Raw genomic sequence first — 15,749 nt, forward strand, 5'->3', positions numbered from 1 at the left:
CAGCCTTTCAGCAGGGTGGGCTGTCTCTGCCCTGAGCCAGTGCCAGGCTGAGGCTCATGCCTGGGCATGTGGTTTTCGCAATCCCTTTACCACTGTCATCAGCCCAGCAACTATTTCTTGAGCACCAGTGATGCACTCAGTGCTTCCCTTTCACTGTCTCGTGATCCTCCAAAGGGCTCTGGGATAGATTCGGTTGTTAGCTCAATTCGGCAGAGGAGGAAAGAGAGGCTTGGAGAGGTTAAGTGAACTTTCCCAGTAGCAGAGAACAGATCCACACATGAGTGTCTCCTGTCCTCGTTCCAGACAGGGACCTGAGACCCACGATGCCTGTGCGGCTCATTTATTTACTTCTTTCTTTATTTTTTGCTTTTTAGCGCCATACCTGTGGCACATGGAAGTTCCCAGGCTAGGGGTCTAATCGGAGCTAGAGCTGCAGCCCCAGCAAGGGCAGATCCGAGCCGCGTCTGTGACCTATGAGGCAGTTTGTGGCAACGCCGGATACATAACCCACTGACGGAGGCCAGGTCTCGAACTTGCATGCTCATGGATACCAGTCGGGTTCTTAACCCACTGAACCACAAGGGGAACTCCTACTTTTTAAAAAATGGTAATGTGAGTGATTTACCATTGTGTAATGTCTGCTGTTCAGCAAAGCGATTCAGATATGAATATATACATGTATTCTCTCATATTCTTTCCACGATAGTTTATCACAGGATAGTGAATGTAGTTCCCCGGGCTCTACAGTGCGACCTTGTCGGTTATCCGTGCTCTGTACACTCGTTTACATCATCTAATTGTGTGGCCCTTTAAACAGTTCACTAGTTCGGCTCTACCTCAGCCAAACGATGTGACCCGGTGACCAGTAACCTTTGGGGCGGGGGGAGGATGGTGAAGAGGGACTCTCAGAACTGCCCTGGACTGCACAGGTTCACAATGTCAAAGTCATTCATTAACAATTTAAAGTGCCATCCAGATGGCCCTAATCAATACCCAAGAGGTCAGCAGAGTACCCACTCTCTCTGGGCAAGCCTTTCCAGGGGCTCAGGCTTGGCGGCCCCGGTGGGCAGGTGCTCAGCACTCGGGCCAACGAAGGTTAGCAGAACCCCCAAGTTCAAGGCAAGTCCCCAACCCTGTTAAAAGAGGATCCCTTGCCCAGACTCTGCTCTTCTGGAGGGGTGTGCAGGGTTATCCATTATATCCCAGTTAGGCTGGCTGCGTTTTACTATTTCACCTGTAAACCAGAGGAATGTGTTGTTTTTTGCTGTGCGGTCAACTTTGTCCTTGATCTGGCCCACGAGCCTGTCCATCTCCCGGAGTCCTGCAGCGTATGGCCTTCGATCCCACGGACCAGCTGAGCGCTGGGGCCTGGATAAGGGTACATGCATGTGGGCCAGGCCCACGTAGAGCAGGAAGGGTCTTCCGCTGGCACTGAAATGAGACAGCCAGGACGTAACTCTCCAGAAGGGTCCAGTGGCCTCGGAGAAAACCCCAGACCACCTGCCCCGTGTGCTCAGGAAGCACATGTTGGTCTACCTCCTGCAAAGGAAATGTGGAGATAATCTGGTTGGCTAGTTAAAAATGAAGAATAAGGAGGTCCCTGGTGGTCTAGCAATTAAGGATCCAGCGTTTGTCACTGCTGTGGCTCAAGTCACTGCTGTGGCATGGGTTCGATCCCAGAAAATTTCCCATGGAGCCAGGGCAGCCAAAAAAAAAACCCGAGGATAATTGTAGTAATTGTTACTGTCCTTTAACCCCTAACAAGAGTCTATCAAATGTGACTCACATTTGTCTAAACTCACCCTTGTAAGAACTTCCACGTTCTCCTTTTGGGATGAAGCATCAGAGGTGACAGAGACTTCCCCAAGCTTAGTAAGTGACCATGTCTGGACTTAAACTCTGATCTGGCTGAGAGCATAGCTCTGGCTCTTAGCAGCTGCATTCTGAACTCCAATGCAAACATATTTTAAAATTTTTTTTTGGCCATGCCCAGAGCATGTGGAAGTTCCCATGCCAGGAATGACAGATCAGCGACAAGAGGCGCTACAGTGACACATCAGATCCTTAACCTGAGGTGCCACAGGAGAATGCCAATATGTTTATTTTTATTTTTTAATTTATTTTTGGTCTTTTTTTTCGGGCCACACCCGTAGCACATGGAGGTTCCCAGCCTAGCGGTTGAATCAGAGCTGCAGCTGCTGGCCTGCACCACAGCCACAGCAACACGAGAGCTGAGCCATGTCTTCGACCTATACTGCAGCTCACAGCGATGCCAGATCCTTAACCCACTGAGAGAGGCCAGGGATTGAACCCAAGTCCTCATGGTTACTAGCCAGGTTTGCTACTGCTGAGCCACGATGGGAACTCCTCCCAATGTTTTTAAATTTTATCTGCTGTTTTGCAGTGTCCAGGCCAGCATGTCCATTCTCAGCCTCCCTTTCTTTTTTTTTTTTAAGGGCTGCACCTTCGGCATATGCAGGTTCTCAGGCTAGGGGTCTAATTGGAGCTGTAGCCACTGGCCTACACCACAGCCACTGCAATGCCAGATCCAAGCCGAATCTTCAACCTACACCACAGCTCATGGCAATGCTGGATCCTTAACCCACTGAGTGAGGCCATGGATCGAACCTGAAGCCTCATGTTTCCTAGTCGGATTTGTTTCCACTGCGCCACAACAGGACCTCCCCCAGCCTCCCTTTCTAGGAGATGAATGGACAACTCAAGTTGACCACAGGGAACTCCGAGGACATAGCCAGGAATATCTAGATCAAGGTCCTGTTAGAGGCCCAGGTGCCCACTCGCCCCTACTCTAACCCTGCAAATTCCCCTGGGAAGCCTCTGCTTCCCGTCCAGGACAGGGGCAGGGTCAAGGGCAGTTTCAGGACCACACCCTTTCCCTCCTGCAGCTCCAGGGACCCTCACGAAGCCCCTTCTCATAGCCCGCACCTACTGGGGGTCTTTCAGAGGACACAGTGAGGGTGAGGGGGAAACTCAGGCAGCTTTGTAGAGTGCAGAGAGAAGCGTGGCTCTTTTTACACCTGTGCACCCAGAGACTCGATTTTCAAACCAGCCTGAGCATTTGTGGCTTACCCTGATTGACACCACCTCATGCCAAGTCCTCTGAGTCTTCCCAACCTCAGCTCTGCATCAAACCTCGCCCTGGGAAGTTCCCGTTGTGGCTTAGCGGTAAGCAGCCCTACTAGTATCCATGAAGATGCCGGTTCAATCCCTGGCCTCGCTCAGTGGGTTAAGGATCCGGCATTGCCGTGAGCTGTGGTGTAGGTTGCTGACGTGGTTTGGATCCCGAGTTGCTGTGGCTGTGGTGTAGGCTGGCAGCTTCAGGTCTAATTCAACCCTTAGCCTGGGAACTTTCATGTGCCACAGGTGCAGCCCAAAAAAGAAAAAAAAATCTTTTAATTGAAGTATAGTTGATTTACAAAGTTGTGTTAGTTTTAGGTATACAGGAAAGCGACTCCATTATATATATTTAATAGGTGAATTTTATGTTATATATACTTTACATCTATCTATCTACCTATCTAACCATCCATCCCTCTATCTAATGTCTCCATTGCCTTAGCCGAATTTCAAATGCTCAGACTAGTGGCTACCATCTTGGACAACACAGAGAGGGAACATTTTCATCCTCGCAGAGAGCTCTATGGGTGGCACTGATTTAGTGTCTATTGCCTGCTCTCCCAAAGACGATCATGTACAGTTGCTTAGGTTGTGTCCTGCACAAGGACGTCCTGCTGAGAGAGCCAATTAATTCCAGCCCACAATCCACCAGCCAAGCTGGGCACCCTGGCACAGATCAGTGCCCACTCAGAGAAGATGGCTTTTCCTAATCTGCAGGTAGATACCATATTGCAATGGCACGCTGGATGGAGCTGGCTCACATTTCAGTAATTTTGCAAGCCAGCTATTACACCTAAATCTAAAACTCAATAAAATCAGCTTACAATTATATATGTGATATTAAAAACAAAGGTAATAAATTTGCATGATTTATCACATCCCAATTATTCTACCACATTTTGTTTATTGGTTGGTTTTGTTCCTTTTAGGGCCTTACCTGCAGCCTATGGAAGTTCCCAGGCTAGGAGTCAAATCAGAGCTGCAGCTGCCAACCTACACCACAGCAACGACAGATCTGAGCTGCATCTGTGACCTGTGCTGCAGCTTGAGGCAATGCCAGATCCTTAACCCACTGAGTGAGGCCAGGGATCGAACCCACATCCTCATGGGTAGTAGTTGGGTTCTTAACTCACAGAGCCACAATAAGAACTCGCAATTATTCTACTACATTCTACTATTACTTATACTTTGGAGGTTATTGTGAGGCCATCGATCTGTGTGATGGAAATACCATCTGGCACATCTCTCCCCAACTCCACAGCCAGTGACATCTCATTGGTACCCTGAAATCAGCGTATTCACACCATAGAAATGGGCAACTGTTACAAGTCAGAGCTTTTTCCCCCGAGTGCTGCTTGTTAAACATTTATCAGCTCATCACTGTTATATGGGCTGGGGGCATGGTCCCATCACCCACCCTTTTCCCACCCCCATCATTATTCTCCATCATCCTCCAAACTCCCCCCCCCCCCCAATTATCCTGTTAATACTCTGGGCCAGAGGCTGCAAGAGGCCTGCAGTGACAGGGAAGGCAGCCAGGAAATGAAAAGGAGAGGCATTGGAGACCTGCCTCCCAACCCCTGGAATTTTATCTCTGGGCTGTGTGACCCGGGCAATTAATTTAACCTCTGTGGTCTACACAATAGGGACAGCTCCGCCTCCCCAGTAGAGTTGGGGTTATTAACTACCAATAGTAAGCACTGAATAAACAGTCGCCTTTTTATGACTAATTATGCATAATATGAGCCAGCAGAAGGAAGGATCCATTATTGCTCCCAGGGAGGAGCATCCTGATGCCATGCTGGAATTCGCAACGCAAATGGCATCTCACGGAAACCACACAAACCAGGAGCTCCCATTGTGGTGCAGTGGGTTAAGAAGCGACTGCAGTGGCTCAGGTTGCTGCAGAGGCACAGGTTCCACCCCTGCCCCAGCAGAGTGGGTTGAAGGATCCAACACTGCTGCAGCTGCAACTCGGGCTGTGGCTTGGATTCAGCCCCTGGCCTGGGAAATTCCGGCTGCCACAGGTGCGGCCGTAAAAAAAAAGAAAGAAACCACACAGACCAGCCCCCTGGGGGCAATCTTTCAAGCCATCCCTTCATCATGCCCCTGCACAGCCTGGAAGATCAGAGAGGAGGAGACCTGATTCTTTTTTTAAAGTCAATTATAAGACAGTATGAATTCATTCTCATTTTTTTTTTTTTTTTCCTTTTTAGGGCTGCACCCATGGCATATGGAAGCTCCCAGGTTAGGGGTCAAATTGTAGCGGCGGCTGTCGGCCTGCACCACAGCCATAGCAACATCTGAACCAAGCCGTATCTGCGACTTATGCCACAGCTGGCGGCAATGCAGGATCCTTAACCCACTGAGCGAGGCCAGGAGTCGAACCCGCATCCTCATGGATAATAATCGGGTTCTTAACCCACTGAGTCACAATGGGAACTCCCTCAGTATTTTTTAAAAATATGGGTTGTCTTGTGGCTCAGCAGGTGAAGGAGCCAGGGTTGTCACTTCAGTGGCTTGGGTTGCTGTGATGGCTGGGATTTGATCCCTGCCTGGCTATTTCCACATGCCCTGGGCAAGGCCAAAAACGTAAATAAATAAAATAAAAAATTTAATTTAAAATTAAAAAAATTTTTAAAACGTGTGTGTGTGTGTGTTGATTCAACATCACAGAATGGGCGTTCCCATGGTGGCTCAGCAAGTTAAGGACATGACGTTGTCTCTGTGAGGATGCAGGTTCAATCCCTGGCCTCGCTCAGTGGGTTGGGGATCTCACATTGCTATGGCTGTGGTGTAGGTCGTGGAGGTGGCACAGATCCAGTGTTGCCATAAGCTGTGGTGTAGATCACAGGAGCGGCTCGGATCTAGTATTGTTGTGGCTGTGGCGCAGGCCGGCAGTTGCAGCTCCGATTTGGCCCCTAGCCTGGAAACCTCCATAGGCAGTGGGTGTGGCCCTAAAAAGAAAAAGAAAAAAAATCGCAGAATGAGGTGAACATGCTCAGGTCTAACAAAAGGGCTTAAGATATCTGAGGAATTAAGTTGCTGCGGGGGACATTCCAGGAGAGGGAGGGGGTGGCCGGCCGTGGAGACGCACTCAGATTAAGAAAGTCTGGAAAAATCACCTGATCCGAAATAGAAAGTGGCCAGCGAGGGACACCCAGCTCTTGGGAATTGTCCCTGCAGGGCCCTGGGGGAGAGACCAGGAGAGAGCCAGGCCTGGAGGTGGAGGCAGAAGGGCTCCTGCCCAGCGGGCTCCCAGCTCTCACCCTCCTGGCTCCCCCTGCAGTGGTCCCCAGGGTTGACTGGTCACTGGGTCTCTCTGGAATGGATTGCTGTGGTAGCCACGTGCCCCCGACACGTCACCATTGCCCTCTGGGTCTCGGTGTTACAATCTTCGTGAACCCTGACTTGATGAACAGTTTGCTGCGTAGAAGCACAGCAGGGCTCCATGCTGCCTGCGGGGGGGTCCAAACCTCGAAGCCCAACATCCGAGGCCTCCCGGCCTTTCGGTCCTTCCCCCTCTGAGGCGTCTCCAGGTCTGCTTCTCAAACACTTGGCCTCCCTCCACTTTCTGGATCTTGCCATGTACCCCTCCCCAGAAGTACCCTACCTGGTACCCTGAAAACACTTATTCCATCAGTCCATTCTTTTTTTTTTTTTTTTTTTTTTTTTTTTTTTTTTTTTTTTTTTGGTTTTTAACCCATGGCATATGTAAGTTCCCAGGCTAGGGGTCGAATCGGAGCTGTAGCCACAGGCCTACGCCAGAGCCACAGTAACACGCGATTCAAGCTGTGTCCTCGACCTACACCACAGCTCACAGCAACGCCCCATCCTTAACCCACTGAGCGAGGCCAGGGATCGAACCCGCATCCTCATGGTTACTGGTCAGGTTCATTACTGCTGAGCCACAATGGGAATGTCCAATAATCCATTCTTAAAAGCCAGCTCTAAAGCCATCAAGGCTCTTCCTCTGCTCCCCGTCATGCAGGGCTTCTTCCTCTGTGGCTCCCCTATCTCCTCCCTTACAGTACTGATCTGTATTGATAATACAACCTACCTTAAAGCCAGCTTTTGACATTATCGGTTTCCACTCTAGCTTGGAAGATACTCAAAAGCTAGGACAGATCTAATCCATGTTTGTGTTCCGAGCCCGACACTGGCACTTCTTTGCGGCCAGATCAAGTAACCCACTCATTTAGATGCCCATTCGGTGACTGTTTATTAAGCTCTAACGAGGCCCCAAGCACGAGGGACAGAGCCAGGAACCCACAAGCATGATTTTCACCTTCCTGGAACTTTACACCTCACTGGAGATGGGAGTGAGAGAAATGCAGCAAAAAAAAAAAAAAAAAAGAATCTGATGATTCTTATACGTTTCGTAGGGATGGTGGAGGAGAGATACAGGGGGCAGTGGGAGGGCGGGACGGGGGAACCCAGCTGGGTGTGGGGCGGGAGAGGGGAGAGAGCTGCGAGACACTGAGACCCGAAGGACGAGGGGCTCCGGGGACTGCGTGTGGCGGCCCTTCAAGGCAGACAGGACAGCCTTGGAGAAGCGGCAGGAGGAAGATGCCAGCCCCACTGCCTTTGCTCCTTCATTCCACCCGCTACTCATCTGAACATTCAAACGGGAGAGAGAAGGCAGAAGGGGTTAGGAGGGGAGGGTGGTTTTCAGGCTGGACCTGGAGCCCTGATGTAGGTGGCAGGTGGCGGGTGCTGGGTGGGAGGAGGGGGAGGGGGAGGATGAGGAGGGGGAGACCTGGACCAGTGTGTGGGGGGGAAATGCAATGCGGGGGGAGGGGGAGGGGCAAGTAGATGAAGGAATTAAGCCCTTGATGTGGGTCCTAGGCTCCAGCCCAGGAAGGGCCGTGTCCTCTGTTCCTGCCTCTTAGGACCTAGTTCTGAATGATGAGCGCCTTAGAATGTTGGCCTTATACTCCGAACTCAAGTATTCTTAGCTACTTCTCACATCTACATCCAATACGCTCAGCCCCACCAAGCCCTGTATTCCCAGCTTGGGTCCGATGCACAGCCCAGACCCTGCACGGAGCAGAGAACCAGCTCACTCCATGACCTTGGAGCCCGTGCCAGCCCCTCTCCTCTTTGATTTTGGCCAATTCAGAGCTTTGTCTGCTGTTTAAAAAACACTCAAGTCAAGAATTCGCTTTCAGGAGTCCTGCTGTGGCGCAGTGGGTTAAGAACCCAACTGCAGCAGCTCAGGTCACTGTGCAGGTGCAGGTTCAATTCCCCAGTCCAGTACAGTGGGCTAAAGGATCCAGCGTTGCTGCAGCTACAGCTTCGACTCAATCCCTGCTCCGTGAACTTCCACGTGCCGTGGGTGCGGCCATAATACAAACTAAAAGAATTCGCTTTCAGCATCACTGCTAGGTTAATGGTCTAAAAATGCAAGTAGACCCAGGAAGAAACAGTCAAAGAAGCCCTAGGATGAGACGCTGGCTGAGCAGGGGCAGGAAACCACACTCCAGAGACCCCTGGTAACTTTGACAAATAGGTCCAGGCTGGATCCAGGGTCACGGGAGAGAAAAGGGCACAGATCTCAGGCCTTTTGTGCTGACACTTCAGAAATCATGGATGAATTGGCAAGTCAAATCCTAAAGAAATCAGCATGCCTGAGGATTATTTTCTGCCAAGTTAAAAGCCAACGGGATTCCCGTGACTTCTCACTTAATAACTCATTCATCAATTAGCAAATTCTTCATCTCTTTCCTATGATAAACAGTTTGTTCATTGATTTATCTTTTAACTGGTTAACTGGTGAATGAGCAGCACCCTGTCCCCTTCGAAGCATTAATTCTGCCCCCACCAGCTGCCTGCCGCCCCTCCCCTGACTACCCCAGACTCTGCTTTCACTGTGAAAGCCGGGGCGGACAGTCCCCACCAGCCACAAAGCATCCACCTGCCACAGAGCACAGGGGCCTAGAGCCTTCGCCAAGCTCCAGGGAACAGATACGGGCTCAACACCCCAGATGGGAGAAGGAAGGGGCTCTGCCGTTTTCACATCAACCATCTGAAAATACAAACACACATACCCAAACTGTGCTTCTCAGAAAGTCCTGAAAAACTGGCAAGATGCGATCTCTAATGCCCGCGGTAGCTGCTCTCAGAATGTAGGCCTGGAGCAGGTTGTATCATCGACCATAAATGGGTCCACACCACCCCTGCCTCCACTCTCCCAGCGGCCTTCTCTCTAGAAAAGTCCAACTGTGGTTGAACGAGAGGTTGGGGGAATTCTTGCCAAGGCAAGGAGCCTGTGCGAGCAGTTATCCCAAGGTGGAATCTATTTTTAACTCTGCGCAAGTGGTGTGCAGCCCACTTAGGCTCGGGCTGTAGAAAATACCAAAGGACCAGCTGGACATGGTCCCCCAGCCCTTGAAGACACTGCGGTCCTGGGGGAGAGACGAGGCAGCCCATGTGGGCTCATCGGAGGGCAGCGCGAGGGCCATAGGGAAGTGTCAAGACCAGGCCGAGGCGGCGTGTGGGGTGACCGTGTGTGTTCTCAAGCTGGCACCCCACCCCTATGTGCGTGCACCCCAAGGGTAGTGTGGGAGCTGTCTGTGACTTCACATACGCTACGCTCTGCCCTGACCTGATGGAGGCTGTAAACTAGTAGCCCTCACCCAGCGACAGCCTCTGGCAGGGTGCTGGGTTTTTTACTTTTTGTTACATTTTGGGGAGTTTTTTGGTTTTTGTTTTTAAGGCAGCACCTGCAGCATATGGAAGTTCCCAGGCTAGGGGTCGAGTTGGAATTGCAGCTGCCAGCCTATCCCACAGCCACTGCAACACAGGATCCAAGCCGTGTCTGCAGCCTACATCGCACCTCATGGCAATGCCAGATCCTTCATCCGCTGAGCGAGGCCGGGCATAGAATCTGCATCCTCACAGACAGGTTGGGTCCTTAACCCTCTGAGCCACAACAGGAACTCCACTTTTTGTCATGTTTTAATCAGTCGTGTCTCATATCTAAAGATTGCAGATTTGCCATGGGCCAGATATCCTACCTTTCTTGAGAAATGGAAAGATCTGACAATCCAGGCTCCCCCTCCCCCAGAGAAGAAGCAGGCAGTGAGAGCTAGGTCGCAGCTACCCCCTTTCATGAGGCACATGCTTTCAGATCACCCCAGACCCCACCGCTCCCTAATGCCTTCCACTTACAGATGCAATTAGGTTAAAGGTCTTGAGATAGGAAGATTATCTTAGAGTCTCCTGGTAGACCCTAAATGGAATCTCCAACATCTTTCTAAGAGGGAGGCAAGACGGAGATTTGACGAAAGAGGAGAAGGCAAGAGAACCAGAGAAGCAGAGGGGAAAATGATGTCGCCACTAGCCAAGGAATGCCAGCAGCCACCAAAATCTGGAAAAGGCAAGAAACACTTCTCACCAGGAGCCTCCAGAAGGAAACAGTCCTCCTGATACCTTACTTTACGCCTCTTCCAACATCCGACCTCCAGATCTGCAGGAGAATAAACTGCTATTGTTTTTGCCAATAAGTCGGTGGTAAGTTTGTTCTGGCAACAATAAGAAGCGAACGTACCCTGCCAACTACTGAATTCAACATATGTTTTGACTCGGAAAACTGAATACAGAACCACCGTATGATCTAGCAGTCATATATCTGGACAAAACTACAATTCAAAAATGGTACTTTTTTTTTTTTTTTTTTTTTTTTTTAGGCTGCCCCTGAGGCATATGGAAGTTTCCAGGCTAGGGGTCGAACTGAAGTTACAGTTGTTGGCCACAGTCACAGTCACGTGGGATCTGAGCCTCGTTTGCAACCTACACCACAGATCACACAATGCTGGATTCCCGACCCACTGAGTGAGGCCAGGGAATGAACCCACATCCTTGTGGATACAAGTCAGATTCGTTTCCGCTTTGCCACAATGGGAACTCCCGATTCAAAAAGATACATGCACCCCTATGTTCACAGCAGCACTACTTACAACAGCCAGCACATGGAAACAACCTTAGTGTTCATTGAGAGATGAATGGATTAAGAAGATGTGGTACATATATACAATAGAATACTACACAGCCATAAAAAGGAATGAAAGAGTGCTATTTGCAGCAACATGGATGCCACTAGAAATTCTCATCCTAAGTGAGGTCAGAAAGAGAAAGACAAACACCATATTATATCACTTATATGTGGAATCTAAAAATATGGCACGAATGAACTTATCTATGAAGCAGAAACAGACTCACAGATATAGAGTGCACACTTGTGTTTGCCAAGGGGGTGGGGGAAGGGAGTTTGGGGTTAGTAGATGCAAACTATTATACTTAGAATGGATAAACTATGAGGTCCCACCAGAGAGCACAGGGAACTCTATCCAGTCTCTTGGGATAGACCGTGACGGAAGATAATAGGAAAAAGGGAGTGAGTGTGTATATACATACATACATTCGTGTATGTGCATATGAACGACTGGGTCACTTTCCTGTACAGCAGAAATTGGCATAACATGGTAAATCAACTATACTTTAAAACAACAAAAATTGCATTCGCAAAACACATGCTCTGCGTGTCCAGAATACAGGGGTTGTGCATGGTGCCCTGCCCACAAGGAGGGTGTGCTCCAGCAGGAGAGGACAAAATGATAATGACGGTAGAGCCTGGTCTGAGCAGGGATACGGGAAAACTCCCAGGGAACCTACATCGGGGGCTTCTCAGCCAAGCCTGGCGATCCCAGCACAGACGGTTTTCCAGTTTTCTTTCCAGGAGACATGCACGCATCCATCTTTGTTGGGCAATGGAACTCCGCCATGGCTTTGAGCAGCGCTGGGGCCAGGGCACACGGCAAGAGGGAGCAGGGGCCAGCCCTGGGGGCGAGGGGACGCCTCACCGTGCCTGCTGGATGAACTGGGTCGCCTTCTCGGCATATTTCCGTGCAAGGCCGCTCAGGTTCACGGGCTGCTCCACGATGTTGAGGTTTTCATACAGAGGAAGGGCCACGTCAGAGTAACAGTCCCTCTCCAGGTTCCTGTGTGGAAACCACAGATGGTAGAGTATTCATTCCCACGACCTAAGTGGTCATGGAGTCCAACAAAATGCTTTAATGCAGCAATGCACATAAATACCGAACGCTTAAGAGCCTGCCCCAAATGACTTTCCAGTCTGCCACTTCCTCCAAGCGTAAAGCCAATATAATAATACCTGCTTCCACTCGCTTCCAGCAGATGGGTCTGCTCCTTGGACAAGCCTGGCCACTCTGTAAAGCCCACAACGAACTTTATGACCTAGGGATATTATTATACCCATTTTTCTGGGAGAGAAACTGAGGTCTAAGCAAACGACATTGCTCAAGCAGAGTCCCAGAGTCCATGAGCAGCGCCTCCACCATCACCTTCCAGCTTTTTCCACGGACCTTCCTAAGTCGTGACTTCTGCCTGTGGCGTGCAGGGCATGGTATTCTCCTACGTCAACCATCAGTATATCCTGTGACACTAAGTCTGATAATAGGACCGATGGCTGGGAACGAGTTTAGCATTTCAAACCATGTTTGGAGACGTCAGAGAAACTTTAGCAAGTGGAAAAAGTGGATGTCAAACCAATTGTATCTTCTTGATCTTTTAGATGGAAGTGAACCTGACACAAGAATGGCCCAGCAACGTGGCTGAGTCACGACTCTGGCCATGACCTTGGGCAAGTTACCGAAGCTCTCAGAGCTTGAATTTCCTTCTCAAAAGCGCAGGTGGCCCCTGCCCCCTCACAGGATCTTGGGAGGGCGGAAGGCGGTCAGGAGCCATTCGTGTTTGCGCACTGCTCAACATGCCAGGAGCTCAATTAAAACCCCAAGCCCTCTGTCCTGAAGGCCACAAAGAACCAGGAGAGAAGCTGAGAACAGTGGGGAAAAAAGGGGGTCTTGGTCTGGGGGAGAGAAACTGCCCTCCTGGTGCGGAGAAGGACTTGGGAAGAAATGAAGCCCTTTATCACACAGCGGTACCTACGCACACCTGTTCCGGAAGCCTAAGGTCAGACCAGGGTAAATAATCACCCAGGACCATCATTTTTTAAAAAGAGGGGAAAAAAATCAATGACCTGGGCATCACAAGGTTAATCCCTTCATTCGTGTCCGGCTTTTCAGCTTTTGATAATTTGGGTGCAGCCCCACCGTCCCTTACCCTCTCCCTGTTCCACCCTCAGCCCACACTTCTATTTGATTTAACACAGATTGAAAAGGGACCAGAGGGAGTGTGTCATCCTGTGAGATGGGCAGGTGTGCCCCCCAGGCGGTGAGGAGGGCAGCAGAGGGTCTCACACTGGGGCATCACTCCTCACACGGCAACGTGCTTTCGCGTCACCTGGGCATCTCGTGAAAAGGTGGACCTCTGGGTGGGGTCTGAACACCTGCATTTCTCACAAGTGCTGAGATGAAGCCTACGCCCTGAGTAGCAACCAGCAATCACACACTGAGTAGTTAGGACACAGAGGACATGGGCTCTGGACTCGAGAGACCCAGGCTAGAATCTCCACCCCCTCTTCTTACGGCTCCAGTGTGACCTGGGCAGCCAGGTAAGCGTCCTTGCCTGTACAGTCAGGATCAACTCTTGCCTCACTCCATGGTCATGTGGGCCTCGGATCAGCACGCAGACTGCTTAGAATGTAACAATTTCTCAATAAACGGCCATGATTATACTAACTATTGTGCTATTAATAAGCCACCCGAGACTTGCGTTCCCCAAGCAGCTCAGACACCTGCAACCTTATAAATAAGCGCAGGGCAGAGTCCGAAGAGGCCATGCACCTTTATTACCGGAGTAAGGTGTATGACCTTTTTCTGATAATAAATGTATTGCATGCTCATTAGAGAATATTTGGAAAATACAATGAGAAAGGAAAAAAAAAAAAAAAAGGCTCTTTAATCCCACAACCAGAGCGAATGAACCATTGTTAGCCGTTCGGCGTATTTCCTTTCGGGCTATTAGAGGTGTAAATACAGAGGTAGTTAAGATCACACTGTTGATGATTTGTTTCCTGCTTTTTTCACTTACTATTCTATTGTGAGCATTTTCCCATTTCACCGAATATGTTTTTAAAACATCCTGTTTGGTGCCTGGACGACATTCCAACGTCAGAATGCTGGCTTATGTCGCGTGTTGGAGGGGAGGGGTGGTGAAGCTTGCAAGGAGCCCTGTGAACGTGTCCTCTCTCTCTCTCTCCCGGCTCAGGCCCGTGGTCTGGGCCAGGTGAGCGGTCCAGGAGCAAAGCCAGCAGGCTGAGGAGGAGGCAGGTCACAGGGATGGCCTGGGGGGCCCCTGGGTCTCCCCAGCTGGGCTACCCCATCCAAGGAACCTGGAAAAATCCCAGTAAAACATTTTTGTTCACCCCCTCTCCACTCCAAGCAAATGGTGCATTTCCATGTGCACTAGTCTATCTTTTTTTGCTGGGGTAACTGTCCCCTCTCGGCCTCTCTCATTTACTCCTAATGGACCACACAGGATTTCGCCTCGCTCTGGAGCCCACTGCCAATGCCTTGGACGGGATTTTACCTGGATGGTTGATGGCGCCGCGGACACGCCGGACAAGGAGGGTAGTTATAGCCCGGGGTGTCGGTGCAGCCCATGTCATGGCTATACGGGATCCCAAAGTAGTAGTCAAAACCTGGAAGAAAAGCAATGGCTCAGGCTTCTGTTCTATGTGCCTGCCTTCTTACACCCAGGACAGAAATTTAATTTTCCATGATTTAATTCTGCAGTGTTTTGGAGTATGTAATTAAAAGAGGATTTGATGCATATCCCTTTGCAGTAGGCCAAAAAAAACCCTTTGCTGGGTTCCGGCTGCTTCAAGACGAGATTTGCAAAACATCTTGTGATGAGAGTTAACCCAGAGTGGAAGGAAGTGGGGGAGAATTACTGAACACCTGCCATGCCCAGGGCAAGGAAGGACGCTTTCCAGGAAATGTTTGGTGACGATCTCCTCCGCGCATGACATTTTGGGGGAGAAAAGAATAAATTCTGCCCTCAAGAAACATCCTCTCTGGGAGTTCCCGTCGTGGCGCAGTGGTTAACGAATCCGACTAGGAACCATGAGGTTGCGGGTTCGATCCCTGCCCTTGCTCAGTGGGTTAAGGACCCGGCGTTGCCATGAGCTGTGGTGTAGGTTGCAGACGCGGCTCGGATCCCGTTGCTGTGGCTCTGGTGTAGGCCGGTGGCTACAGCTCTGATTCGACCCCTAGCCTGGGAACCTCCATATGCCACAGGAGAGGCCCAAGAAATAGAAAAAAGACCGAAAAAAAAAAAAAAAGAAGAAACATCCTCTCTGAAGGGAAGAGAAGTAGAAATGTTGGGAGCTCCCTGGTGAAGCTGGAGTTGTCCCTGCTGTGGTTCGGGTCACTGCTATGGCGCAGGTTCGATCCCTGGCCTGAGAACGTGGCAGGTGCGGCCAAAAAACGAAAGAAAAAGAAATAGAAACGTAGGAGTAAGAACCTGACTAGTATCCATGAAGGTACAGGTTTGATCCCTGGCCTCGCTCAGTGGGTTAAGGATCCCTTGGTGCCGCAAGCTGCCACATAAGTTGCAGATACGGCTCAGATCCGGAGTTGCTGTGGCTGTGGCGTAGGTCGGCAGCTATAGCTCCAATTCGACCCCTA

At 50.3% G+C, this 15,749-nt stretch overlaps 1 protein-coding gene across 15 annotated transcripts in view; it reads right to left on the reverse strand.

The window, feature by feature from the left end:
- ARSG (arylsulfatase G) overlaps nt 1-15,749 on the reverse strand; it is a 129,636-nt gene that overhangs the window by 34,603 nt on the left and 79,284 nt on the right. For all 15 annotated transcript variants that reach the window (XR_014820886.1, XR_014820887.1, XR_014820888.1 and 12 more), the window contains 3 exons: nt 14,650-14,761; nt 12,003-12,140; nt 1,235-1,431 (listed from right to left, as the gene is read on the reverse strand). Coding sequence is in view for 12 of the 15 variants with exons in the window: in XM_021066718.2 (XP_020922377.1) it covers nt 1,235-1,431; nt 12,003-12,140; nt 14,650-14,761 (447 nt within the window). In the remaining 3 variants the exon portion in view is untranslated. The remainder of the gene's footprint in view (nt 1-1,234; nt 1,432-12,002; nt 12,141-14,649; nt 14,762-15,749) is intronic.

This window comes from Sus scrofa, chromosome 12 (genome assembly GCF_054392235.1).
Source record: "Sus scrofa isolate SSC_HxYL_T2T_F1_AM1 chromosome 12, Sscrofa_HxYL_maternal_Yorkshire_Landrace_v2.0, whole genome shotgun sequence".
NCBI classification, from domain to species: domain Eukaryota; kingdom Metazoa; phylum Chordata; class Mammalia; order Artiodactyla; family Suidae; genus Sus; species Sus scrofa.